The sequence below is a fragment of the Chrysemys picta genome, chromosome 1 (genome assembly GCF_011386835.1).
Source record: "Chrysemys picta bellii isolate R12L10 chromosome 1, ASM1138683v2, whole genome shotgun sequence".
NCBI lineage: Eukaryota > Metazoa > Chordata > Testudines > Emydidae > Chrysemys > Chrysemys picta.
Window position 1 is genome coordinate 87,991,673 of NC_088791.1, and position 26,689 is coordinate 88,018,361.

Genomic DNA, 26,689 nt, shown 5'->3' on the forward strand with positions numbered 1-26,689 from the left:
AGGGATGCTACTCAAAGAGGAGGAAATTACTCACCTTGTGCAGTAACAATGGTTCTTCAAGATGTGTGTCCCTGTGGGTGCTCTACAACCCACCCTCCTCCCTTCTACTTCGGAGTTCTCAATAGGGGCGCTGCAGTAGAGAAGGAACTGAGGGTGATTCACCCACATAGTGCTAGTTAGCCTCGAGGAAGAGCGCATGTGTGGGCCGAACAGACAGTGCTACCAAAACCTTCAATCAGGGACGCAGATACACATACAATGGAGCACTCATAGGGACATCGTTACTGCACAAGGTAAGTTCCTCTTCCTCACTTAGTTCTGCAGTTACCTTGGATAAGCATCTATATCCAGCAACCCTCACACCATTTGTAATCATGCTCCTGACCCCAAAATGGCATGCAATCCACTGACCTTCAGCTTGAAGTAGCTCATGGAGCTGATTACTTTGATCACGGTGGAGAACAGAGCCTTTCACGCAACACGAATCCACTGTTGGTCTCTTCCACTGATTTACTGCGTGTATTGCTAGAATTTGTTCCACTTTCTCTCCTGGGTCACCTGGGATGCTTGGTGATTTAATAGTCAGGATCTCGATTCTGAAAAAAAGGATGCATAGAATCAACACACTACCCATATGCTTTACATTGAGGCAAACTGTTTTAGTTTTAAGTGGTACGGTTACCTATTATAGATGCAACCTTGGTTTCCTTCCGTTCTTAGCCTCATGCCTCAACCCTCATTATCCCCTATAACTGAAAGCCCTCTTGTTGTGTGCCAAACAGCCTTTCCTCCAAGTTCCTCCTAAGAAACTCCCCTACTTCTAGGTAATATTCTTTATCCTCTTCATCGTTGTTTAATCTGCATACATCTAGACAAAGAGCTGTTCAAGTTTAAAAAAAAAAAAAGTTCCTTACCTCAAAGAGCCAGCTATCTGTGAAATGCCATATAAACTTATTGCTGTGTCCTTATAAAAAGTTTACCCATGTGTGTCGAAGACCTAACTTGTGATAAGCATGACTGTGACCAAGCCTCAAGAGTGGATCATTGATTATGATCCAACAGTTACTCAAGTGAAGTGTGCATGAAGGATTAACTGTTGCATGGGGTTTGTTCTTCAGTTGCAGTGCTACAATACCTTGATTTTGAGCCACATTTCCTTAAAAATCCAAGTTCAAGGGTAGATCAAATCAATATGGTGTTGCTGTGCGTGGAGTTGAATGCATCTTTTCCATTAACTCTAATGGAATGTTTAGACTTTTAAATTCCTGTCCATGGCAATGAAAAAGTATATCCCCTATACTTTAGCACAAACCCTATCCTCTGCATACCAGCTCAGGTACTTCAGATTAGCTATTTGTCCAGGACCATGTAGAGAAACAGTTTCTGTTTGGTATCCTGCCTCTAGCATTGGTCAATATCTTGTGCTTCAGGGGAAGGTTAAATTCTTCTATAATGCACCTAGTCAGTCAAGTCTGTTGGGTGTTAGAATGTGGGGAGAGAATTCCCTGTTCTCCATGTAATTGAGTAAGTTTCACATTTTAAATTGTCAGCCCCAGAGGAAATTCTGTAATATGTGCACCTGTCCTATCTTTAGCATCACTTCAGTAACTTCTTCATTCTCATCAATTTTAAATATTTTTGTCTTAAGATGCATTGTGTGTGTGTGTGTGTGTGTGTGTGTATAGAGATAGAGAGATATAAACTTTGTTACTGTATGCCTCGAACTGTTATGAAGACTAGTTATACACTTTATAATTTTGAGTTTTGTTTTCAGGACTGAGAATTGGGCAGGAGTGCCTTGGTGAGCAGCAGGGTGTGGAGGATAAATGTATAATAGCCTTGACATGCTTTCTGAGTTGTATGTCTTCACTGCAAAAAGGGGTGGTTTTACCTCAAGATGGCCATCTCAGTGTAAAGCCCTAGGAGTGATGAATCACTGTAGTTCTTGTTTGAATGCTTGCTCATGTCCATTCCATGTTAGGTATATGTGTGCTGCCTGCACCGTTGCTGGAGATTTTTCCCTCAGGCTGGCATCCATCAGGCTGGCTCTAGTGCCTTCTTGTGTGCCATATAAGGAGTGCCACCAGCCATGGACCCTCTCAGTTCCTTCTTACCACCTGTAATGGTTGCTGAAATGTCTCCTCTTGCTGCAGCAAGGTGCCTATCAGTGGTTTTCTTCTCTGTATTGTAAGTTTAGTGTATAGTTTAGTTATAGTGTATATATTGTAAGTAGTGTTGCTGTAGATGGAACCTCCTCCCCTTATCGTTAAGGGGTTCCCATCACCCCTGGAGCTGGGCTTCAAATCTTTTGCCTCCTGTGGCAAGCCTATGCCTGTGAGCAACCCACATTCCAGTTGTCTGAAGTGTCTGGGAGAATCTCATATGAAAGACCACTGCCAAATTTGTTGAGACTTTAAGCCTTGTGCAAAGGACGGAGTGATCAGACTTAAGGCTGTCCTAATGGAAGCCGCTTTTTAGACTGGCTCCATCAACCTCGAGCAAGAGCGAGCATGGTGCTCCAAGCACCTTTCTGTCACCTGGTCCTCTGGTACCTTATAGAGGGAAGCAGTCTTTTTTCTCCTTTTCTGGTTACCGGACCCTCGGCACCAATTGGAGGCAGCAAGAGGTACTGCTCCCCCGTGGTCACCTAGAGAGGACTGAGTCTAACGCGGAACCCTACATTCAGCCTAAGAGCCATCAGTACCCATCCTACATGCCATCGGACCTCAGTGCGGGTTCCCCCGCTGGTGCCTGGCCAGGAGGACAACGGTCTATGCACTGGCCATGCTGGAATCCTTAGGGTTTTCCCCCGGTATTGGGTCCGCCCTCCCACCGATCATCTGTTGCTTCTGAGAGGCGGACTCCCACTCCTCCACATTCAGCACCGGAAACAGACTCTAGTACTGACCTAGTACTGATCTACAGGATGTGCCCCCTATGGAGGTTACTGAAGCTGAAAAAGAGAAAGAAGCCCCCTTTTTCCAGTACAGGCCTCTTCCTTCTCCTTTTCCTCCCCGTATGAGGCCATCTCAGGTCCGAGCAGCTCGCTACCACAAGATGACTTTCGGGCTCATCAACAGCTCCTAAAGCAGATAGTGGCTAACCTGGGGCTAGAGATTGAAGAGCTCAAGGAATCATCCCACAGCCTCATTGACATTCTGGCTTCAGCAGCTCCATCCAAGGTGGTCTTACCCAGTAATGGGGTCTGGTACAGGGCTTTGACCTGACTCATTTTCTCTTTGAAATGAGGGGCAGAGGAGAAATCTGTGCCAGCCAATGGGTATGAGTATCTGTACTCTCACCCACTCCGGGATCCCTCGTATCACTGGCTAATGAAGGGGACAGACAGGGCCAGTCGAGTGCTACTCCCAAACAGAAGGATGCAAAGAAATGTGGTCTATTTGGGAGGAAAATTTTATTCAACAGGTGGTCAACAACTACATATCTCAAATCAACAAGCCTTACTGGGATGGTACGACTACAATTTGTGGAACTCCTTGGCCAAATTTAAGAACTCTATGCCCCAGGAATTCTCAGCCCTCTTAGAAGAGGGAAAGAATGTTGCCAGAGCCTCTCTCCAGGTGGCACTGCATGCAGCAGATGCATGGTGAGGACAATGGCCTCTGCTTTCACCATGAGACGATGCTCTTGGCTGCAGCCCTCAGGACTCCCTCACGAGGACCAGTAGTCCAATACAGGGCCTCCCGTTCGAAGGCTTCTCATTATTTTTGGAGCAGATGGACACGAGACTGCACGGCCTGAAGGATTCAAGGGCTAGCCTCATGTCCCTGGGCCTCTATACTCTGTCTATTTCGAGGAAGCATATCAAGCCCCATCAGCCCCCACGCTTCCCAGCTCTGTGTCTGAGAAGGAACCCTGTAAAAGAAAGGGGAGAGTTTATAAGCACTGTCAACCACTTCCATCCACCTCAGCCTCCCAGCTGGGCTCGTGTAGACACTTTAGTGGGCCTAAGCAGCCCTTTTTGAATGTGTGCCCCAGGGCGCTATACCAGTTCCCCCCTCAGATCCTGCTTCCCCTTTATTTTTGGACTGACTGTCCCACTTCAGTCCGGCATGGTTCCACATAACATCAGATCGCTGGTTGCTAAATACAGTTTTCATCCACTCTCCCTCCTGCCCCCATCCCCATCCCTCTTCAGGGACCCTTCTCACAAGCATCTCCTCACCCAGGAGGTGCAGACCCTCCTACGGATGGGGGCTGTGGAGGAGGCACTGCAAAACTTGAGGAAAGGAGATTTACTCCCAATATTTCCAAATCCCAAAGGCCAAGAGAGGCCTTTGATCCATCTTGGACCTGTCGCCTCAACAAATATCTCAAGAAACTGAGATTCTGCATGGTCTCCCTGGCTTCCACCATTTCCTCCCTAGATCCAGGGGACTGGTACGCTGCTATCTACTTGAAGGACACTTATTTTCACATTTTTCTATCTTCCAGGGCCACAGAAGATTTCTCAGGTTTATTGTAAATCAGACTCCTTTCCAATTCACTATTCTTCTTCCCCGCAGCCCTTTGGATCTTCATGAAGTGCATGGTGGTGGTAGCTGCCTTCCTCAGACGACGAGGTGTTCTGTACTTCGACAAGTGGGTGATCAAGGGTTGTTCAGAGGCTCACGTAAAGACCAGCATTAGTGTGGTTCAGACTATTTTCCGAGCACTGGGTCTCTTATTACATGAGAAAAAGTTGACTTAAACTCTGTTCTCTGAACTGGAATATCAGGCCAGGGCTTGACTCGACCCAAGCCAAAGCCTTCCTTCCAGAGGTCTGATATCCAAAGTCATGGTCCACCCAATTACGACAGCCTGAGTTTACATCAAGCAACTGGGTCACATGGCCACATGCAATTGTGGTCTGGCATGCAAGGCTACACCTCAGGCCCCTGCTGACATGGCGAGCTTCATTTTACTCCCTGAACAGACTGGTCCTCTCTTCCCTCGACTGGTGGAAGGACCCACAGTTGGTAATAATGTGAGTCCCGTATCTTGCCCCGACTCAGCGTCCCTAGTCTCGGACATGTCAGACCTAAGTTGGGGAGCCCACCTCAACAGACGCAGGGCTTGTGGTCCCAGGAAGAACTCTCCCTGCACATAAACATCAGGGAACTCGGGACAGTTCGCTTAGCCTGCCAACTGTTGCTTCCCAAGGTCTCAGGCAAGGTGGTGTGAGTTCTCACTGACAACACTGCGGCCATGTTCTACTTCAACTAGCAGGGAGGAGCTCGATCCTCCATCCTGTGTCAGGAGGCTGTCCATCTGTGGGACTTCTGTGTGACGCACTCATCCATCTCAAGGCTTCACATCTTCTGGGAGCCCGAAACGCACTGGCAGATCACCTCAGTAGATCCTCTTCCTCTGACCACAAGTGGTCCCTTCACCCGGAGGTCACCAGGTTCATGCCCCAAAGGTGGAGATCTCCCCAGCTGGACCTGTTTGTGATCAAGCAGAACAGAAAATACCATGAGTTTTTTCTTAACTGCACGGGCACAGTCCAGGTTCGCTTTCTGATGTCGCCCTGATTCCATGGACAGAGTTCCTATTTTATGCATTCCCACCAGTTCCTCTGTTTCACAAGGTCCTCCTGAAAATCAAACTGGACAAGGCAACAGTTATTATAGTTCTGGCATGGCCACAGCAACACTGGTTCAGCATGCTATTAGATCTGTCAGTAGCAACCCTGCTTCCTCTCTGCCTGGACCTAATCTCACAAGATCATGATCAGTTACTCCAGCCAAACCTCTGCTCCCTTCCCCTAGCTGTATGGATGTTACATGGCTGAACCCAGAGGAGCAGGTCTGTTCGGAACAAGTTTGACAGGTTTTGCTGGGTAGTAGGAAGCTGTCCACTAGGGCTACCTGCCTTACCAATTGGAAGTGTTACTTGATATGGTCATCCCAACGAGACCTCTCTCCAACTTCCCTTCAGTCTATCTTGGACTACTTGCTCCATCTAAAACAACAAGGTCTGACTTGTTTCTATCAAGGTGCATTTAGCAGCAATTTTGGTCTTCCACTGACCAGTGAACAGCAGGTCAGTGTTCTCTCACGAAATTATGGTCCCTTTTCTTACAGGGCTGGAGAGACTTTATCCTTAGGTCTGCGAGCTAAATTCTTCTCCCCTTCCCTCCCCTCTCCCTGGGGGACTTAAACATGGTTCTGTCAAGGCTCTCAGGTCCTCCATTTACATTGCTAATGTCATGCCCTCTACTGCTTCTCTCTTGGAAGGTCACCTTCCTCTTATCGATCACCTCATCCAGAAGGATCTCTAAAGTCAAGAGCCTTGCATCAGAGCCACCATACACGGTGTTCTTCAGGGACAACGTCCAACTGCACCCCCGCCCAGGCCTTCCTGCCAAAGGTGGTTTCACAGTTCCATAGCAACCAGGCCATTTTCCTGACAATCTTCTTCCCGAAGCCTCACAAGAACTCAGAAGAATGGCGACTTCACTCATTGGGTATTAGGCATGCCTATTATTGAGAGGACTAAACCCTTTTTGCAGTTCCACGCAACTCTTCGTAGCTGTAGCAGAAAGGATGAAAAGCCTTTTAGTGTCAGCCCAGAGGATCTCATCCCGGATGACCTCCTGTATTCGGGCATGCTATGAGCATGAGAATGTTCCACCTCCGGCCATCCTGACCACTCTCCACTAGAGCTCAGGTCTTTTCAGCACTGTTCATCGCAGAGGTTCCAATCCACAACTTGGTTGTTGATGCCTACTTTTGCATCCTACTATGCCATTACCCAATAGCTTGAGACGATGCCAGGTTCAGGAGAGTAGTGTTGGAATCTGCATGTCCATGAGCTCCAAGCTCACCTCGTGTGGTACTGCTTGTGAGTCACCTAATGTGGAATGGACATGAGCAAGCACTTGATGAAGAAAAACGGTTACTAACCTTTCCGTAACTGTTGTTCTTCGAGATGTTGCTCATGTCCATTCCATGACCCACCCTCCTACCCCTCTGACAGAGTTGGTCATCAAAAAGAGACTCAAGGGGCGCATGGCCAGCAGCACCCCATACTAGCTCATAAGCACACTGCACCAGAGGGCGCTAGAGCCATTCCGACGGATACCAACTAGGGAAAAATCTTTGGCAATGGTTCACCCGGCACACACATCTAATGTGAAATGGACACAAGGAACATATCTTAAAGAACAACAGTTACGGAAAGGTTAGTAACTTTTTAAAACTCTGTGTAGCTAGTTGGGGTGAACCCACCTTGGGTTTACTTCAACTAACTTCATTGAGGTAAAACCTACAGTGCTTGTCTTCATTGAGAGAGCTATCTTGAAGTAAAAATGTTTGTCGTCACTGCAAAAAGAGTCTGAAACTGCTAGGCAAACAAGTTATCAATACTATGAAATCATCCAATGTAGTAGTAGTTGTAGTAACCTGCCTCTGTACCAAGGAAAGATAACACACACACAATGAGCTATACAAAAGCAAAATTCTCTGATTAGAAAGCTAAGAGGACTCTTGAAAACCCAGAGTGCACGTTTTGGTTTCATGACTATGACAAATGGATTCTTTTGTTTTATGTTATAGATTGGCTTTTAAAATATTCTTCATACATATCACGGAATTAAATTTGATGTGGGATAACAGGGCCCTGCCTTTTTCCATGCTTACTGTGCTGCCGTATCGAAATTCCTTGGGAGGCTTCTGTCGGGGTTGCCAATACTTGTAGAATTCTCCAACAGAGCGAGCAGCAGGGTCAATGTAATTCTTGTCAGTTTCAGTATTGCATGAGTGCGAGTAGGGGGATTGTTTGAAAGTAATGTGAGATTCCCCTCTCTCCCTAAGGGGCTGCATACACTGTTTCCACAGAGCTGCCAGCCAGAAAACTACATCACATTAACATCAATTTGAATATCTAATTACTGAGATTAATTGTTCTCAAATATTTAGTCTCTTACCTGGGTTGCATTTAATGGTGTATTTTATGTTCAGCCATATCCAGAAGATCCAGCAGTGTACAAACCACTCTCCCAGGAAGAGCTGCAAAGGATAAAAAATGAAAAGAAACAGAAGCAAAACGAGAGGAAGCAGAAAATATCAGAGAATCGCAAACACCTGGCCAGTGTACGGGTTGTACAGAAGAACCTTGTCTTTGTTGTAGGGCTGTCACAGCGCCTAGCAGATCCAGAGGTAAACAGTTCACATGTGCCAGATCTCCCTGTTGCTTAAATATTACCATAATCAAAATATCTAAAGACCACATCTAAAGTGTGGTATCCTTGTGCTTCACTTGGATGACAAACTGTATGTTGGTTTTTACTGATGCCAGATAAGCAAATTCTCTAGAAATGGCTGCTCTGATGTGTAAGGTCCCTTCACTTTAAGGGCGTGGATGAAATTCCTCCCACCTTCAAACCTCATCAGCTGTTCATTGTTTTTGTTTGTGGTAGTACTAGGGGCGCTAACCTTTTTTGGACAAACACGATGTTTGGTTTCTTCAACATAAAATGAGCTGAAGGATTTGGATATATGAGCTTTACCTGTGCTAGACCCACAGCTACAGCACCACTTTCCATTGCAAGTGGCTTCCTCCTACTTTTAGAGTGGTGTTAGTGCCCCTCTTAGTCTCATTTGGTCCAGTCGCCTTCTGTAGCTGGCGTTCAGTTGAATACATGCAACTGGAGGCAAGTAGCAGATATTTAACTATTTCAATGCGAAGGTATTAGCTGATAGGGCCAGGGAATCCCCCTGCTGTTCCACTGATAGATCAGACTGGTCAAGTACTTCCCAGTACTTCCCATTCAGTTGCATTTTCTTATGGCAGCCTTATCTGGGAGGAAAAAAATCCAGAACATAGGGATTTTTGGATCTAAGCATCTGGTCAGGTGGGGGGACAAAAGAACTGAATTGCCTAAATTGCAGGGCCGTTATCTCTTATCACTCCACTCCTCATCAAAGAGGAGTACAAAATTTTCTGGTTAGTGGAGTGTACCCATCACTTTCTGTAATATTTTTGCTTTAATTTTAAAAAGTTTCTAACCTTCATTTATAGAGAACCTTCCAAAAGTGACGAATGTAGTTTTGTCTTCCTGAAACTGCAGATGCTTTTTGAGTACAGATGTGAATACCAAGGCCCAAATCCTGTCCCTAGTATGCAATCAAACTGCTGAACTGTGCACTGCATAATTTCTCTGTGGTTTGGGTTGGAGGAAAAGGACCCCCTTCCACTTGTCTCATGCTGTTCCTTAGACACAGACCCATTCAATGGTTGCATATCCAGCCTCAGAACTGGATATGCAACTTGCTGCTTCATCTCCCTCTACGCTGCCTGGGAGAGGGCAATGGCCAGTGGATTGATATTGCGATTCTCTCTGCAAACTCCATCATTGCACAGGTAGCTACTACACAGCTGGGTGCCTTCTAGTGCATGAGCTCCCTAGATCATGTTCCTCTGCGGAGTGGCGCTACACGGATTCTGCTATAAGACAACCCCTTGCTGTGGGGGAGGGGGAAGCTCTTTAAAAAACTGCTCCAAAAGTGATCCTCACAATTGCAGAACCATAGGGTTAGAAGAGGCTGCAAGGTTCATCTAGTCTAACCCCCTTACAAGATGCAGGATTTGTTGTGTCTAAACCATCCAAGACAAATGGTTATTCAGCCTCTTTGAAAACCTCCAGGGAAGGCGATGCCACAACTTCTGTAGGCAGTTTGTTCATTGTCCTACTCGTCTTACAGTTAAGTTTTTCCTGAGATTTATTTTAAATCCGCTATGCTGTAGTTTGAAACCACTGCCTCTTGTCCTGCCCTCTGTGGCAACAGGGAACAACTTTTCTCCATCTTTTTTTATGGCAGCCTTTTAAGTATTTGAGGACCGCTATCATGTCCCTTAATTTCCTCTTTTTTCCAAACTAAACATACCCAGTTCCTTCAGCCTTTGCTCATACAGCTTGCATTCCCTCCCTTTGATAATCTTTGTTGCTCGCCCCTGGAACCCCACTTGAGACCTCCTTCCCATCTGACATTATTCCATTAGTAGTTACTCTTTTTGTGGCTGTTTAATCAGTTATGTATCCATTTAACAGTACTTCTACCAAGCCTGCATTTTTCCAGCTTAATTAGGACAATGTCACATGGGACCATGTCAAAAGCCTTGCCAAAAACCTAGGTATATTATGACCACCACATTCCCCCCCCATCCACCAAACCCGTAACTTTGTCAGAGAAGGAAATCAAGCTGGTTTGGCATGATTTATTCTTAGTAAATCCATGCTGGCTGCTAGTGATTATGCCTTCATCCTCCAGGTATTTGCAAATTGAATGTTTTATACATTGCTCTAGTAGCTTCCCAGGTATCGAGGTCAGGCTGATTGGTCTATAGTTCCCTGGCTCCTCCTTTTTTCCCCCTTTTAAAGATGGGCACTACATTAGCCCTTCTCCAGTCTTCTGGGTCTTCTTTCAGTGCCAGGCAAATAGGTTGAAACTTTAGTAAAGACAAAATTATCATACACCTAGATGAATATATATGTTGGAGAAGAATCAACGTAGAGTTTGTGTAGGGAAATCGTGCTTCATAGTCTATTAGAATTCTTTGAAGGCATAAACCAGCATGGGGACAAGGGTGAGCCAGTGGATATAGTGGTCTTGGACTTGCAAAAAGCCTTTGACAAGATCTCACACCAATGGCTCTTAAGTAAGTAAGTAAGCAGTCAGCGGATAAGAGGGAAGATCCTTCTATGTTTCAGTAACTGATTAAAAGATAGGAAACAAAGAGTAGGAATAGATAATCACTTTTCTGAAAAGAGGTAAATAGTGTGGTCCCCCAAGCACCTGTACTGGAACCTGTGCTGTTCAATATATTCATAAATGATCTGGAAGAGGGTATGAACAATGAGGTGGCAGAATTTGCAGGCAATTCAAAAATGTGGGGGGAGGGATAGCTCAATGGTTTGAGCATTGGCCTGCTAAACCCAGGGTTGTGAGCTCAATCCTTGAGGGGGCCATTTAGGGAACTGGGGTAAAAAAATCTGTCTGGGGATTGGTCCTGCTTTGAGCAGGGGGTTGGACTAGATGATCTCCTGAGGTCCCTTCCAACCCTTATATTCTATATTCTACTCAAGATGGCTAAGTCCAAAACTGATTGTGAAGACTTAAAAAGGAATTTCTCAATGCGTCAGTGTCTCCATAGATGAGTTTTCAAGTTAATTTTTAAAATTAGGACTAATACAATTGTTTCCTTACTCCAGAAATTACAAAATATATCTTTAAAACATGGTAAAATATTAGATCAACCTGGTCACCCATGGGCTAGCTTTGTGCTCCAGTCAAGTTCTGGGGTAGCTATTACGTAATTGTGTGGTGTATGCACTCAGGGGCAACCCTCTGTAGTAGGCTTTGGCTGATTATTGCAGGATTTGGATGTCTTGGGTTCGAAAAGGAGCTAGAAGATGCAAGTGTAAGATATGCTGAGTGCCTATCATCCTGGCTTTTGGGGGCAGTATTAATGTTACCAAAATTAAGAAAAAGGAATGTAAATCTTTTTTTAATTGAAGGTTCTCAGAACAAACTTATCTATATGATCTTGTCCTCTCTCATTTTCACTAGTTAAGGGTCTTAATTGCAAAACTAAGTAAAGGATTAATTTTTTTAATGAATAAGCAATATCATTTGAGTTGCTATTAATTTCCCAATATGTCTGTTTAATTTACTCATTCTTCCTGCAGGTTTTGAAGCGGCCAGAATATTTTGGGAAGTTTGGTAAAATACATAAAGTTGTCATCAACAACAGCACATCATATGCAGGCTCACAGGTAAGCCATGGTAGGAGGCTCTTGGGCTTTTGTCGCTCTGGTATTGTGGTGGCACTGTTCATGACAGGAGTTATGGGTTCAAGAAGAATCTGGGCTACATTTTCCTGATTGAGTAGAGACTAATTATCATGGCAGGTTGTGGGGCTGGGGATTGGAGAATTAATACTACAGCAACAGAGTACATAGAGTAATATTGATTGTATCCTTAAATGACTTTGCACATGCAATCCTTGGAAAGTGTCTGCAAAATAATGGAGGTGGTGATAGGAGGAAAGCAAAAGAGAGCAGGAATTGGGAGATACATAGAATCTTCAGGAAAGCCTTCTGGAATAATAGTGTGGTATCTATTTCATTTCCAGCTACCAAGTACTTTAATAAGCCATATTTTAATAAGCTTTAACATTTTAATAGACTTTTGAGAGCCGTAAGCTTCCTTTTTTCAGACTTTTACATTTACTGCATTTCAAGTAAATTAATTGTTTGATTTCAAACAAATCTAATTTTAAACCTTGTTAAATGTGTAATTTTGAATTTAGCCAGATAGTAAAGGAATAATTAAAAAAAAAATAACCAGAAAGAATTCCACATTGTTCAATTCTTTTTCTAGGGTCCGAGTGCAAGTGCATACGTAACCTACATCCGATCAGAAGATGCTCTCAGAGCCATACAGTGCGTCAATAATGTGGTGGTAGATGGCAGAACACTTAAGGTAGTATTGTTTTGCATTCTGTGATTGATTAGCACATGCAAGGACATTAACATCTAGTGCAGATTCTAAAAATCTGTTGTTTCAGATATGTTGCTATATTTTACTCAATAAAAACATCCAGTTAGACACAGTATTTATATAAACCAGCAGAGCTGGTCATAGAATCCAAGTGTCTTGAGTTTGAGCTCTTGTGCTTAGTGTTTTTGTGGGAGGGCTCAGAAATGAATAGGGGATTAACTCAGAAAATACCAGCTAGTAATTGAGATTTTTTTTTTCTTTGGCCTTACCTTTACAAATATGAAAGTAAAACTCTATCCAGCTTTGGTCTTGCTTGCTTTTATTTTGATGTGATGAAAATTGATTTTTAAGTACAGTCTGATTATCCAGACCCTGGATATCTGAGTCTCTTGTGTTACTGATATCCTATTTAGGCCTTATCAAAAAAACTTGTTTCGATGAACTCCAATTTTTATGAACGTATATTGTCTTCTGAGATGTCTGTTAAATTGAGGGGGATTTTTTGTGCTTGAAATGTGGCTTCTAGCTTTCTGTGCTTAGCTCAGCTACTCAGTCTCACTTTTCTTTCTCCTTCAGGCATCTTTAGGTACAACAAAATATTGCAGTTATTTCCTAAAGAACATGCAGTGTCCAAAACCTGACTGTATGTATCTACATGAGCTGGGGGACGAAGCAGCCAGTTTCACAAAAGAGGAGATGCAGGTAGATGCGCACAAAAAGGAGGATCCTAAACTGTAGCGTAAATGTCTGTTTTTTTCCTGTGTATGACTTCATAGAATATCAGGGTTGGAAGGGACCTCAGGAGGTCATCTAGTCCAACCCCCTGCTCAAAGCAGGATCAATCCCTAACTAAATCATCCCAGCCAGGGCTTTGTCAAGCCTGACTTAAAAATCTCTAAGGATGGAGATTCCACCACCTCCCTAGGTAACCCATTCCAGTGCTTCACCACCCTCCTAGTGAAAAAGATTTTCCTAATATCCAACCTAAACCTCCCCCACTGCAACTTGAGACTATTACTCCTTGTTCTGTCATCTGGTACCACTGAACAGTCTAGATCCATCTTCTTTGGAACACCCTTTAAGGTAGTTGAAAGCAGCTGTCAAATCCCCCTTCATTCTTCTCTTCTGCAGACTAAACAATCCCAGTTCCCTCAGCCTTTCCTCATAAGTCATGTGCTCCAGCCCCCTAATCAAGTTTTTTTCTCTTAATTAATTGGCCTCTCAGAGTTGGTAAGACAACTCCCACCTGTTTATGCTCTCTGTATGTGTGTATATATATCTCCTCAATATATGTTCCATTCTATATGCATCCGAAGAAGTGGGCTGTAGTCCACGAAAGCTTATGCTCTAATAAATTTGTTAGTCTCTAAGGTGCCACAAGTACTCCTGTTCTTCTAATCATTTTTGTTGCCCTCCGCTGGACTTTACAATTTTTCCACATCCTCCTTGTAGTGTGGGGCCCAAAACTGGACACAGTACTCCAGATGAGACCTCACCAATGTCGAATAGAGGGGAATGATCACGTCCCTCGATCTGCTGGCAGTGTCCCTACTTATACAGCCCAAAATGCCGTTAGCCTTCTTGGCAACAAGAACACACTGTTGACTCATATCCAGCTTCTCGTCCACTGTAACCCCTAGGTCCTTTTCTGCAGAACTGCTTCCTAGCCATTTGGTTCCTAGTCTGTAACAGTGAATGGGATTCTTCCGTCCTAAGTGCAGGACTCTGCACTTGTCCTTCTTGAACCTCATCAGATTTCTTTTGGCCCAATCCTCTAATTTGTCTAGGTCCCTTTGTATCCTATCCCTACCCTCCAGCATATCTACCACTCCTCCCAGTTTAGTGTCATCTGCAAACTTGCTGAGAATGCAGTCCACGCAACCCTCCAGATCATTAATGACTTATATTAAAGTATAGTGAAGCCAGCCTTTAAATATTATCATGGCAAAATTTCTTTTTTTTTTTTTAACCCAAAAGATACTTAGCCAATTGGGTGCTGGTGGTTTTCCAATAAGTACTATTTTTTTACAGGCTCAAAAGGAGTCAGTCCTCCAAGTATTGGATAGTTAAAGGTTTGTAAGACAATTGTGGGATAGTTTTTATGAAATCTTAAACTGTTGAATATATTTCCTACTGTATCTCATGAAATGGGTGCTAAGCATTTGGAAGAATATTAAGATGTTATGAGGGTAATTTATTAGAGCGTAATACATCTGTAGGTTAGGATGCATTAACCAAATGTTAAGTTCATGATTGTCAGGAATTACTCAGAAAAGTGGTTTTTGATTAGGGATTAAAAGGAAACCATACAGGTTTCTGTTCCTCCCATAATCCAGTAGCTTGGCTTGCATGACTGAAGGTGTGGGCTTTGAAGGATTGCCTTTTGAGTATAGATCAAAATAATGTGATGGTGTCATAAAAACTGAGTATTTTTTTTAACTTTGCCTGATTTGGAGACTTTTCTCTAAAGTCTTGTGCTACTGAAGAGGTGTATATAAGGTCTCTAGCTCTGATTGGATTACCTATCATACTTAGTGGAAGTGGGATGCATAATCAGTACTGTTTGAGTGAGTCTTAGTAAGGTAAGTAAAGTAAGGACTGTTTTTCCCCTGGTACCTTTTAGTTTCGTATGAAATGGTTTAAAATGAGAAACAATACTTCTGCTGTTTTAAAAATGTAAGGCTAAAGATTACTTTTTGATTGAGTTGTAATATAGTACAGTATTTCTGGGATGACTTGACATTGTCATGAATAGTTTAATTGTATTTATCTTTTTTTTAACCTTGATGGGTATAACTGAGGGCTGTTTACATGGGTTAGCAATGTGCACCAGGGGGGTGTGATTTGTAAAGTGCACTAATGCTTTGCACATTAATTGACCTGTGTAGACCCTGCTGGTGCACACTAGGTTTCCTGGTGCATTTCAGCATAATACTGTTTGAAACAGTACTATGTTAAAGTTTACTGGGGAATATTTAGGGTCTACATGGACTGGTTAGTGCACAACAAGTTTGAGCGTTTTAGAAATCACACCCCATAATATGCATTATTAGACATTATGCTATTAGACATACCATTTCATGACACTATGTACAAAATAAGTGTTAAAGGTGTAATGAACACTTGATACTTGCGTAATGATATAGCTCCAATTTTACAGGAGCTGTCTTTGCTTCTGTTTCTAAAGTGCCTATCTTAGTGTCGAGGGTCACTGGGCACAAGTGACTGGGAGTCTCAAATTAAATGTGTTTTGCAACTTTAGATTTAATTTAAAATTCTTGTAAATATTGAAATACATTCAACTTGCATGTAATATTACATTGTAACCATTCTAACCCAAGACTCGTACCAAAAACTTCCTTCAAATTTGGACAGCTTTGGTTATTGGAAGAGAGAAAAGGCAAAATGTTTTAATATTTAGTCTAACCCTATTTCAATTGTCATGCTTAAGTGCCTTCTCTCAAAAAATAAATAAAATGGAGAAAAAGCTACTCTGCATTAGATTGAATAAACATTAGATAAACTGTTCTAATATGTTCTAGGAATGCCAAAAGGATAGACTTGGATTGAAAGAATCTCATCCCCTTCCTCACTCAGAAGTAGAGTCTGCGCAGTATGAATAATTCAGGCATAGAAATCTCCGCAGTTCATGAAAGCAGCGTGCCTGTCTCCCTGTAATACTTTGCTGTACAGAAATCCACTTTTATATTGAACAATCCCCAGTCACACTAACCAGAGTGCTTTTTCTTACCCTATTGACAGCTGTGTGATGCTTTTGAAATAGTCCTTGGAATGCAGAACTGTTTACAACAGCAAAGAAACTCTTTGAAGTGAAGAGACTATCTCTTTCTTCCCTCTGGACAGCTTAATATACATTAGGGGGATGTAAAATGCAGACTACACACTTCTCTTGGAAACTTACTTTATTTGGACTGTACTACAGCAAACATTTTTTCTGGAACTGGAGAATAAGTCCTAGGAAGGCTTGAGTAAATTGATTTTCTGCTTTAAAAGGTACCAAAAGAGAAAATGAATTTCATATTAAAAAAACAGCAAGCAATTTGGCAAATTCAGCTGGTTGAGTGTATCTGGGAGCATGAGCCTCTAACTCCTTGGAATAATCTTTTGACTGCAAAATTGGGAGTCCAAATTTTCTATTAGAGAGCCAAGCAAAGCCTTATAGTTTTGTGCCCCAAGATCTTTCAAATCGGGAAGGGAATATGAATTTCAACTCAGGTTGCATTGAAAACTTTAACTCTTTCCCCAGGCGGGTAAACACCAAGAATATGAACAGAAGCTACTGCAAGAATTGTACAAACTAAACCCCAACTTCCTCCAGCTGTCTACGGGTACAGTTGACAAGAACAAAAACAAAGTGACAGCACTGCAGAGGTATGATGTGTAAGTACTGACGCCAGACTGACAACACTTTCCTTTTAAAGTTATTTCCATTAAAATTCCTGGTCCTCTCTCCCATTTCACCCAATGCTTGCTGTTTAAGATGGAAGATGTGGAATGTTCCATCTCAAATTTTTGCTCACATACACATGCAGGATTATGCAGTACTTCATTCTAGTCATAACATATGCTGAATCTTATTTGATAAATGAAAGGGTTCCCCCTTCTTGTACCACATGGACTTGTGCACATTAACTCCAAACAAGCGGTCATCATTTTGAAGCAGGTATCAGAAGGGTTTTATTTAATATTTTCACAATTTTTGCAGTAACATTAATGCAATTCAGTGAATATTGTTATGCAACAAATTCTTGGTAATTATAGCTAATGTGGTGTTTGCTTTGTGATAAGAGGTCAGTCTCTGCTGTCATGGTGGCTGAAGTGTCCAAATATTTGATTAATGGTTTATTTAATATTTAACATACTTCAGTGTTAAGATTTGAACACAGACTAAGGCCTGGTCTACACTAGGAAATTAGGTCCGTATAACTGGGTAATTCAGGATTGTGAAAAATCCACATCTCTGAACTATGCAGTTAAATGGACCTAGTTTCTTGTGTAGACAGTGATAGGTCGATGGGTGAATTCTCCTATTGACCTAGTTGCCACCTCTTGGGGAGGTGGAGGACCTAAGTTTACTAGAGAACTCCTCCCATCAGCATAGGTAGCGTCAGCACTGAAGCCCTACAGCGGGACAGCTCAAGTGGTGCAGCTACGCTGCTGCAGTGTTTTAAGGGCCTGGCTACACTTGCAGTTGTAGAGTGCTGGGAGTTAAACCAGCCTTCGGAGACCACAGCAGGGAAAATGCTCTCAGCTGGAAGCGCACATTAGCAGCTCTTGCAATGCCCCAAAGAGCAGTGCATTGTGATAGCTATCCCAGCATGCAAGTGGCTGCAATGTGCTTTTCAAATGTGGGGTGTGGGGTGGAGTGTGACAGGAAGTGTGTTGTGGGTATGTGGCGGGAGAGAGAGTGGGATTTTGGGGGGCTGAGAGCGTGTCAGCATGCGGTCTTGTAAGTTCAGACAGCAGCAGACCTCCCCTCCCCCCATCACTCACAGCAAGTGCCATTCCTTTGTCCCGGAGCAGAAGCAGCCAGCTGTCAGAAACAGAGCTTTGAAAGGGCATATCCACATTCCTACAGTGAGTTCAAAACAATGACAAGAGTGGCCACTTGATTTAAGGGGATTATGGGACGTTTCCAGAGGTCAATCAGAGCACACTAATGCAACACCTTGTTCACACTGGCGCCACAGCGCTCCAGCGGGGGCACAGCAAATGTTATTTCACTCGCTGAGGTGGAGTACCAGCAGCGCTGTAGCCGCGGAGTCAGAGCGCTCTACGTGCCTTGCCAGTGTGGACGGGTAGTGAGTTAGTGTACCTGGGGCTCCTTTATTGTGCTCTAACTCGCAAGTGTAGCCAAGCCCTAAGTGTACACAAGCCCTAAAAATCAGGGAAATTCAAAGTGAAACAGTTGAACTTTCGTCTTTGCTTTTACCTTTGGCTGAGAAACAGGCACATGGCGTGAAATATCCTTGGCGCTACATCCTAGCAAACTTAAATGGTGGTTTTGGTTAAATATTTGAATTGTAACTTTCTCTTTCTTTTCGTCTGTCTTCTCATTACTGCGTGTTACTAGATATTTTTCAGCTGTGGTCTACTTTCCAAAAGCCACCTCTTAACAGTTTTTTTCATTCAGTAATTTACAACCATACAAAAAATAAATCAAAAGCTAAAACAATTAGCTGGTGTGTTTCTTAAATATGTTAAATTTAAGATGAACAAATGGGAACTATTAACTATTTTCCATTCACGAAGGGGCTTTCATACTGGGGGTAAACTTTTAAAATGTGCCTTACATTTTATATAGCACTTCTGGTTCACGATCAGAGTTTTGTGGGCTTGTTCACCTGCTACTGAAACGAATTCTGGCAGCAGCACTGCACAACAGTTTATGCAAGAAAATGAAGAAAACGATATCAAAAAGAAACAGCCAGGGGAGTTTGGATAGTTACATTCTGTCTACCAGCATTGGAATCTGGCTAAGAGACTAGGATTATTTTTGCCTACTCTTACAGGAAGTCTCATAATCTTTAATGATTGCAAGTGATCGGGATCTCCAGTTTTCTCATCTGAAGCACTGACACCTATTGTCATGCCTTGAGCCTTTGGTTCAATACTAACTTGGAGGGAAGAATGCAACCAAGTTAACCCAACACACCAACTTTTGCAATATTCATGTGTTGATGGGTTTCACATCCAGGGCCTGAACCAATTCTCCTTAACTTGAAACCTGATGGGATCCCAGCACAAGATGTTACAGAACAGGAAGTGAAGAATTGCTCCATCTGAAACTGCTGCAGGAATTCAGGTAGTTGGAAAGCAGCTATGAGCATTGGAATCTGGCCAGGCCCCAGAGCTATCATCCTGGCACTTGTGAAAAATGCCATGAGATACTTTGACTGCAAGTGGACTGAACTTCAGTTTGTCATTCATCTGAAATGCATAACTACAGTGGGAAACTGATTCGGTACTGATGTGGAGTGGTGGACAGCATTGTCTGGATTGCCAGTGTCCTTTCAGCAGTGAGGAAGTTGGAGGTCTCCATTCAAATATTAATCAGACATGACCATATGTAGTTTGAGAGCTGATTAAATTATAGACTAATCATATTTAAATTGCTAACCCTTCACAACTTTCAACTTACAAACAGCTTCTCATTTGTCTGATTCTTTGATATGCTACTGTCTTTCTCCTGTTAGATTCTACATCTGAATCAATAGTTTCACAATCATTCTCTTGACTGTCCGGTGTTAGGATTTCACTGAGGGATCAAGCAGAAGCTGAACTGTGAGAAATATATGTTCAAATGTAAGCCTGCAGTAATAGTAGAGAACATAATTACTGGGCAAAAACTCTTTGTATAAACATTCTTTCTTTTTCTAAGTTTGTTCCAGTGTGAAAGTCCCTCTTCACGCTATTTTTTCCCTCATTTGTGTGAAAGGCAAAAGTTGTAATTTCCACCGGTGTGGGTGTGTATGTTTAAAAAAAATAAATAAATAAAAAAACCTATAGGCACAGCATTCCATAGTTATACAGTAGAGGTAATGACAGTTGTAGTCACTTAAAATATAGGGTGCTGATAGTGGATTGATTTTAAAACGGTTCTGGTCCTCTTTTTTTTTTTTTTTTTTTCTTCCTCCACTTTCCTCAAACTTGCTTTTAATGTGCCAAAATGATTAATGCTTTCTTGTAACACTAAAAATGTTTCACTAGCACGTAGGGTGAGGGATTATTGCTGGAGAACAGCTCTTTGGAAGCATTTAGCGTTCATGAGCACTTTAAAACATTTGTTTCCACAGGAAAGTCTATGCTATGATTTAAATATTTGGGGATCAGTTAACCCATTAGACCTTTTTTTTGGAGGGAGGGAAAGGAGGAAATGCCCATTGCAGTCTGAAGTCGCATCTAGACTAGAATTAATTTGAAATTTTGTTTGGGTTGAAAATTAGTCTCTCGCATCAGGATAGAATGGTGAAAAGAGCAAAAGAAAATTTTTAATCATAACATGAGATGTAATATAAATTGATTCTCAATTTGGTGAGAGGGCGTTGATAGGGTGCTGTATTTAACCTCTTCTCTCAAAGGTGTTGAGGTCTAAGATGAGTTTTAGGTCAAATCTTTCATTTGTGCATAACTTAAATGTACGTAGGAGTTGACCCACAAAGAGAGAACAGTAGATGGAGACAAAATAGTAAATCTTGCAATATCTGAGATGTGGGGACAGCTAGGATTATAATGAAATATTGAGGCTGAATAGGAATTTGGAAAACAGTGCTATAGCTAAAGAGCCATAGGAATCTTCCTGGTCTCAATTAGGAACTTGTTAAATCCACCTGTATGTGTGGAATGAATGCTTGGGCATGCAGTAAGTCTTATGCTTATGAAGAGTAATCAGAAAGCAGGTGGAAAAGAAGACTCCGCTTTTAGTGTATGCCTTTTTACAATGAAGCACTTGCACACTATGCAATCACTTGCCTCCAATGGGATGCTGTTTTCTGAAGTGGATAGGAAAGAACAATAGGAAAAAGTGAAAGGGGCCAGAAATGAATAGGTTTTGTGTTGTGATATTAGCTGATGACAGTTATTATATAAATGTACTTGTACAAATAGACACATGGAAACTGGCTGAAGTGTTGTCTAGTGATGTAATTCCCTGCAGCAGTAAATAACTTCCACTTTGACTACTCGCTCTGAAGTCATTCTTCCAGATCAGATACATTTCATGGAGTGAACTCTACTTCTGTTTTGTAGAGGAAATCATAAAGGTTTTAGATTAAAAGAAGTGAACTGGGCAGTAACTTGGATAGATTGCTTTAAAGTGTGCTGGAGTGGCTAATTTCATGGTCTAGTGATGATGCTGTGGACCATCAGGCAGGCAACCAAATTCAATTTCTGCTCTCTCAGGCCAGCCTGGGAAAATCCTCAGGGATATGGTGGGGTGTGGAAGATCTTCGGGGGGAAAAAAATGTGATCACGGTTTATAAAACTACTAAATACTTCTGGGATACAGTTAAAGCTTCTTCACTGAGAGCAAGCCCATGGGTTTTTGTACTGGAAGCTGTCTAAATGGATATTTTACAGTTGGACGAGTTTGGACTCCAATGTAGGCGGTCCATTTATCTAATCAGTGGGCAGAACTCTGTTTCCTTCAATCTTCTCTCTTGAGGAGCCTTTTTTACCCATCATCATTAAAATCTATTTGAAAGATATGCCCAGATAATTCCATTCCTATGGACTGTCTGGTACAAGGATTCATTTCCTCAGTGTTTAAATTTTTTTAGAACACTTTCTTCATAACTTGAACTCTTCTTTTTTTTTACTCTTGCCTTTTTCCAGACCCAACAGTAATAACAAAGATGCCTGGCCATCATTACAGAGTTCAAGTAAATCAGCCAACGGTTTAACAATGGAACACAGGAAAACGCCTCCTATATTAGAAAATGGCACAGACCCAGAACACATGACTCCAGATGGTCCAGACTCAGATTTCGGGTAATTGTGCTGCCTTTTATACTTTAGCTAGCTTGCTTTCTCTCTCACTTAATGGTGTGGAGGGATGGTTCTCCGGCCTCTCTGGTTGGAGAGCTGGATTCAAAATTTGATCAGGTCACATATAGAAACTAGTTTGGGCTCAGCCTAGCCTCTACCCCATGTCAAAAACACTGCATGTGTGACAGTTTGGGAAAATCCTAGAGCTAAGATAATAAGTGATGGTGCAGGTAAGGATTGAGGTGAATTGGCAGCACTACGGTCATAGGAAGCTTATGTAGAAGCTTCCCACACTAAGCATGTCCTAGCCAGAGACAAGTCCCCGACATTTATGAACAACTTCAAAAGTTCTTCAAGAAAAGTATAATTCTTGTAGTGCATTAGGAGGCTTTTAGTTGATGTCTTTTGAAAAGTTGGCTTATGATGGCCAAAAAGGTAAATGTTGTAATACTAAATATTTACTTCCATCTCTTCACCTTGATGTGTTCTAGGAACTTAGCCACAATATTCAGCGATTTCCTATGTTTTTGTACACTAGCATGAATGGCAGGGCACCACAGTTTGCTGAAATTCCTTTGTGCCAAGGAGTCTCATCCACTTGGTTGACCGTTTCCTGACATACTATTACACGGGGTCTCTGAATTTCTTTATAGTACTGTTGGTATCCACTTCCATCATAAACATCGTTGGGCAGATTTTGCTACATCTTGCAATCATATCACCACAGGCTGTGATTCCATTAGATCTCTTGGGCTAAACTGGGTTTGGTTAATCCAAATTTTAGAAGGAAGAAGACAAAGGAAAACCCAGAATATCACAGATGTAGTGGTGTCGATTCAGCAGCTATTCTTTCTTTTGGGTCAGTATTGAACCAAACCTTAGCATGGTGATAAGAGAAATTTCACTGTTGAAGGTCACGCCTTTTGGTTGAGATATAAGAGGAGTCGTCCTCATTTGTGTTCAGAAATCCTATGGCGCTTCACCCAAGAGTAGGAGTGTTAACTAAAGTGTCTTGGGCAAATTCCAATTAGGTAATTCAGTTTCTAAAATTTCCCCTCTAGTTTCAGTTAACTTTGATATTCTTCACTTCCCGTCATTTATTGCTGTGTGCAGCTAAACAGTTGCTAAGTTTCACTCCAGCTGTGGCTGAATTTCAGTGGTGGACAAGCATATTATAGGCTGTACTGGGATCTTTCTGAATGGAATGCACTACATAAGCGAAATTATTAAAATGTAGGGATTCATTGATTTGTTTATTGATGGGGTTGTAATTATAGCTTGTAAAACCTGTTCACTTAAAGACCCTTTGTATAGATCTCAAGTATAATCTGTTTTGCTTCTCAGCAATTGGATTGTCATAAACAGTCACATACTTGCTTCAGGATGCAGCAATACTATTATTGTCAATGTCTTTGTAGGGTTGAAACATCATTTAAGCATTTTTTTTCTGCCAAGAACTGAATACTTAAGATTTGCCTACATAAGGACATGCAGGAATGTTAATCTGAATTAACTAAAGTGGATTGGTTAAAACCACATTAAATCCCTGTGTGGATGCTGTTGTTCAGAATTAATGGCCTTAATTTGGTTTAGTTTAATTCACTTCAAAGTTAATTAAGATAGTGAAATAAGGCCACTGTAATTCTGAATGAGGGTGCTAGTTAATTTGGATGAATTTTCTGCATGTCTCTGTGTAGACAAGCTTTTAGTGAAGAGTTTGCAACAGAATTCTTGTGCTGTAGGTATGCATTAACCTTTGTCATAAATCTCTGTTCGGAACATAAATAGGATAAGTTATTCTTACAGAACTTGATTTTGCTTGAGATGAACAAGAAATAATTAAGTGGACTACCTTGGAATGGTCATATTCTACATATCTGTTCCTATATGATTTTTGTCCTTAAAAATAACTTAGAAAATACTTGAGGCCCAATTCTAATCTGAGGTAAGGTTTAACCAATGTGCTTAAGCACAGAAATTGCTTTTTACCCAAGTCCTGTGCTCTCTGATTAAGTTTTAAGTTAATTCTAATCTCTTAAATGATGATGTTTTCTGGCTAGCCAAATGGCTTTGTATAATAGGTGCCCAAACTTCACAGCAGCAGGACATTTTAACAACTGGCTAGGATCTAGAGGGCTGCACCCAAATAAAATAACTCAACATTAATATGAATTACTTTTGCACCAAATACAATGTTTGTAATTTGACCTGTATTGAACTTTGGCTTTCTAATAAAAATGTAATATTCTAAAGTTCTTCATGTTACTTTTGATATTCTTTCTCTGCAGAGGCAAGCACTTGGGTCTGTACAGTCTGACACTTTTACAGGCCTCTGTTGTGCTAGGGGTAGATAAGCTGTACTTGTGGTCATAGCCTGAATTTATGGGACTTTTCCATCTGGACCTACACTGATTCCCTAGGCTAGCATGGAATTCAGAGCACTCTGGACTGCTCCTAAATGGCTGTCAGAATGTCTTAGAATGGCTGCAGTGATTCTGAGGTGGCATTTTTGTCCTTTTCTCTGTTTTTCATTTTTCTCTGCATTTCTCTTCTGTTTTTAGACCTGGCCTCTTCTCAAATTTTCTGAGTCTGCAGACTTAACTCCCTCTCCACCTTAGTAGTTGTCCAGGTCAACGTTGAAACACCAGTGATAAGCCATTCTAGGAAGCTTGACCTGCCACTGCTTTGTCTGTCTCTTTCTCTAGATGAAGGATGTCAATCTTCTGTCTACCTCTTATAAGCATGAAATACACATTAGGGACAAGGGGGAACTAAGTTCTTTGTGCATCTCAGTAACAAACTCATGGTACTAAATATTTTTTAACCGATGGAGCAGGCAGAATTGAAGGATAACAAATTTGGGATTGCAGATGACCATTGGATGCTCAGTAGAACAATGCACAAGCAGAATAGAGTGTATGAAATACACCTCTATAGCCATAAACTAAAACTTGGCAAATGGTAGAACTGGAACACTTCTGATTTAAGAAGTCCTCAAACAATAGGTGGACTTTTCTTCGTAATCTCTTGAAATTAGTTTTGGGCAATTTCTGTTCTAAGCGTTTATACCAAAATAAGCCAACTTCTGATGTTCACTTTGGTTATTCTGATGTTTGCATATATCTTATTTGATTTTTTTTCTCCCCCTCCCTTTTTTCCAGCCCTATCGACAAACCTTCAGACGCTCTCAGTATAGGAAATGGTGACAACTCACAGCAGGTATGGCCTGAAAGCCAACATAATGTAAATATGAATTGTATTTGTTTGAAGTTCAGTTGCAACTTTTATTTTGAGAGAAACATAATTTTTTTTGTGAAATATCAGTGTGGCATGTTAGTTCTTTTGATAACTGTCAACTAATTTTAAATGCCTTTTGATCCAGAAATGGGCTGCATCAGGCTGATTTGTTTGACATTTAAACTGTGTGCTCACAGAACTAATCTTAATTTATCTGAATTTTTCTAGTCTTCAAACTGAATTTTAAAATGTTTTATTAATAAGGAATGACTTTAAGTCTAAAGATACATATCTTATTCTATTGACTTTTTTTTCTCCCCTGCCACCAGATAACAAACAGTGACACACCTTCACCACCACCTGGTTTATCAAAACCCAATCCAGTCATACCCATCAGTTCATCCAATCACAGTGCGCGGTCTCCTTTTGAAGGGGCTGTAACAGAGTCACAGTCGCTCTTCTCGGACAACTTCCGGCATCCCAACCCCATCCCAAGCGGGCTCCCCCCATTCCCCAGCTCTCCACAGACTTCCAGTGACTGGCCCACAGCACCAGAACCACAGAGCCTCTTCACATCAGGTATGAAAGCCTGGTTAAGGTGTTGGAAGTCACTTATTTTTGAAGTTTATGCCTCTTTATTTTTTTTCCTCACCATTATTTTAATTACATTTGAGAGTCAACTAAATACGTTTACTTAATTCTTATCAAGAAATCACTCTTCCCAGATCCCAACTGCTTGTTGGAATTATCAGAGCATCTAGTGCAGTAGTATTCATATCTGCTTAAATGCTAAAAACACAATTTTTTAGCTTAATGTTGAAAGCATGTTCAAAATGTTTTGCTTAAAATAACAGAACAACATAGAGAGGTATGAGTAATATATACCAAAAGCCATATTTGTATTATAATCTGAAGATCCAGCATGCACAGGTTTGTAATTATATTTAGTGAAGTGGTTATGACAGAGTTTTTGGCTGATGGTTATGTAAGCTAACCTAGTCTCCATCTTTTTTGGCCAGTGTTTGACTACACAATCTAGGGCCAACTACAGCCACTGAAAGGTAACTGCATTGCAGAGATGGTTTTTTAGAATATCCATTCACAGGAATGGGATGTTATGCTGTATCAGGTACATGAACTGAAACTAGACATACTCTGTGGTGGTATCAAGTGTCTAGTGGCTAATGGCACGATACTTTAAAGAATTCTGCCTCATAGATATTTACCAGGCAATATATTACCAAACATGTTTGTTCAAGATCAGAATGCTTTTTGCTTGAGTTAATATATTTTTCATGTTTTATTCTCTACCTGAATTGATCATCCTGTTTTGTCATCAAAATTCATACTAAGGAAATGATTGGTATTGGAGACTGATCATGTAAGGAATAAGCAACAGTGGAGGGTGAACTCCCAGGCAACATAGATCTGGTTTCCAC

General features: G+C 41.7%; 1 protein-coding gene across 12 annotated transcripts in view; it reads left to right on the top strand.

The window, feature by feature from the left end:
• Positions 1 to 26,689, top strand: part of CNOT4 (CCR4-NOT transcription complex subunit 4) — a 124,011-nt gene that overhangs the window by 58,400 nt on the left and 38,922 nt on the right. For 4 of the 12 annotated variants that reach the window (XR_010591512.1, XM_005305266.5, XM_005305262.5 and 1 more), the window contains 8 exons: positions 7,965 to 8,162; positions 11,693 to 11,779; positions 12,387 to 12,488; positions 13,083 to 13,208; positions 16,774 to 16,907; positions 21,861 to 22,016; positions 25,175 to 25,232; positions 25,580 to 25,829. Coding sequence is in view for 9 of the 12 variants with exons in the window: in XM_005305266.5 (XP_005305323.1) it covers positions 7,965 to 8,162; positions 11,693 to 11,779; positions 12,387 to 12,488; positions 13,083 to 13,208; positions 16,774 to 16,907; positions 21,861 to 22,016; positions 25,175 to 25,232; positions 25,580 to 25,829 (1,111 nt within the window). In the remaining 3 variants the exon portion in view is untranslated. The remainder of the gene's footprint in view (positions 1 to 7,964; positions 8,163 to 11,692; positions 11,780 to 12,386; positions 12,489 to 13,082; positions 13,209 to 16,773; positions 16,908 to 21,860; positions 22,017 to 25,174; positions 25,233 to 25,579; positions 25,830 to 26,689) is intronic. The other 8 variants (XR_010591513.1, XM_005305267.5, XM_005305264.5 and 5 more) reach the window with 3 other exon arrangements.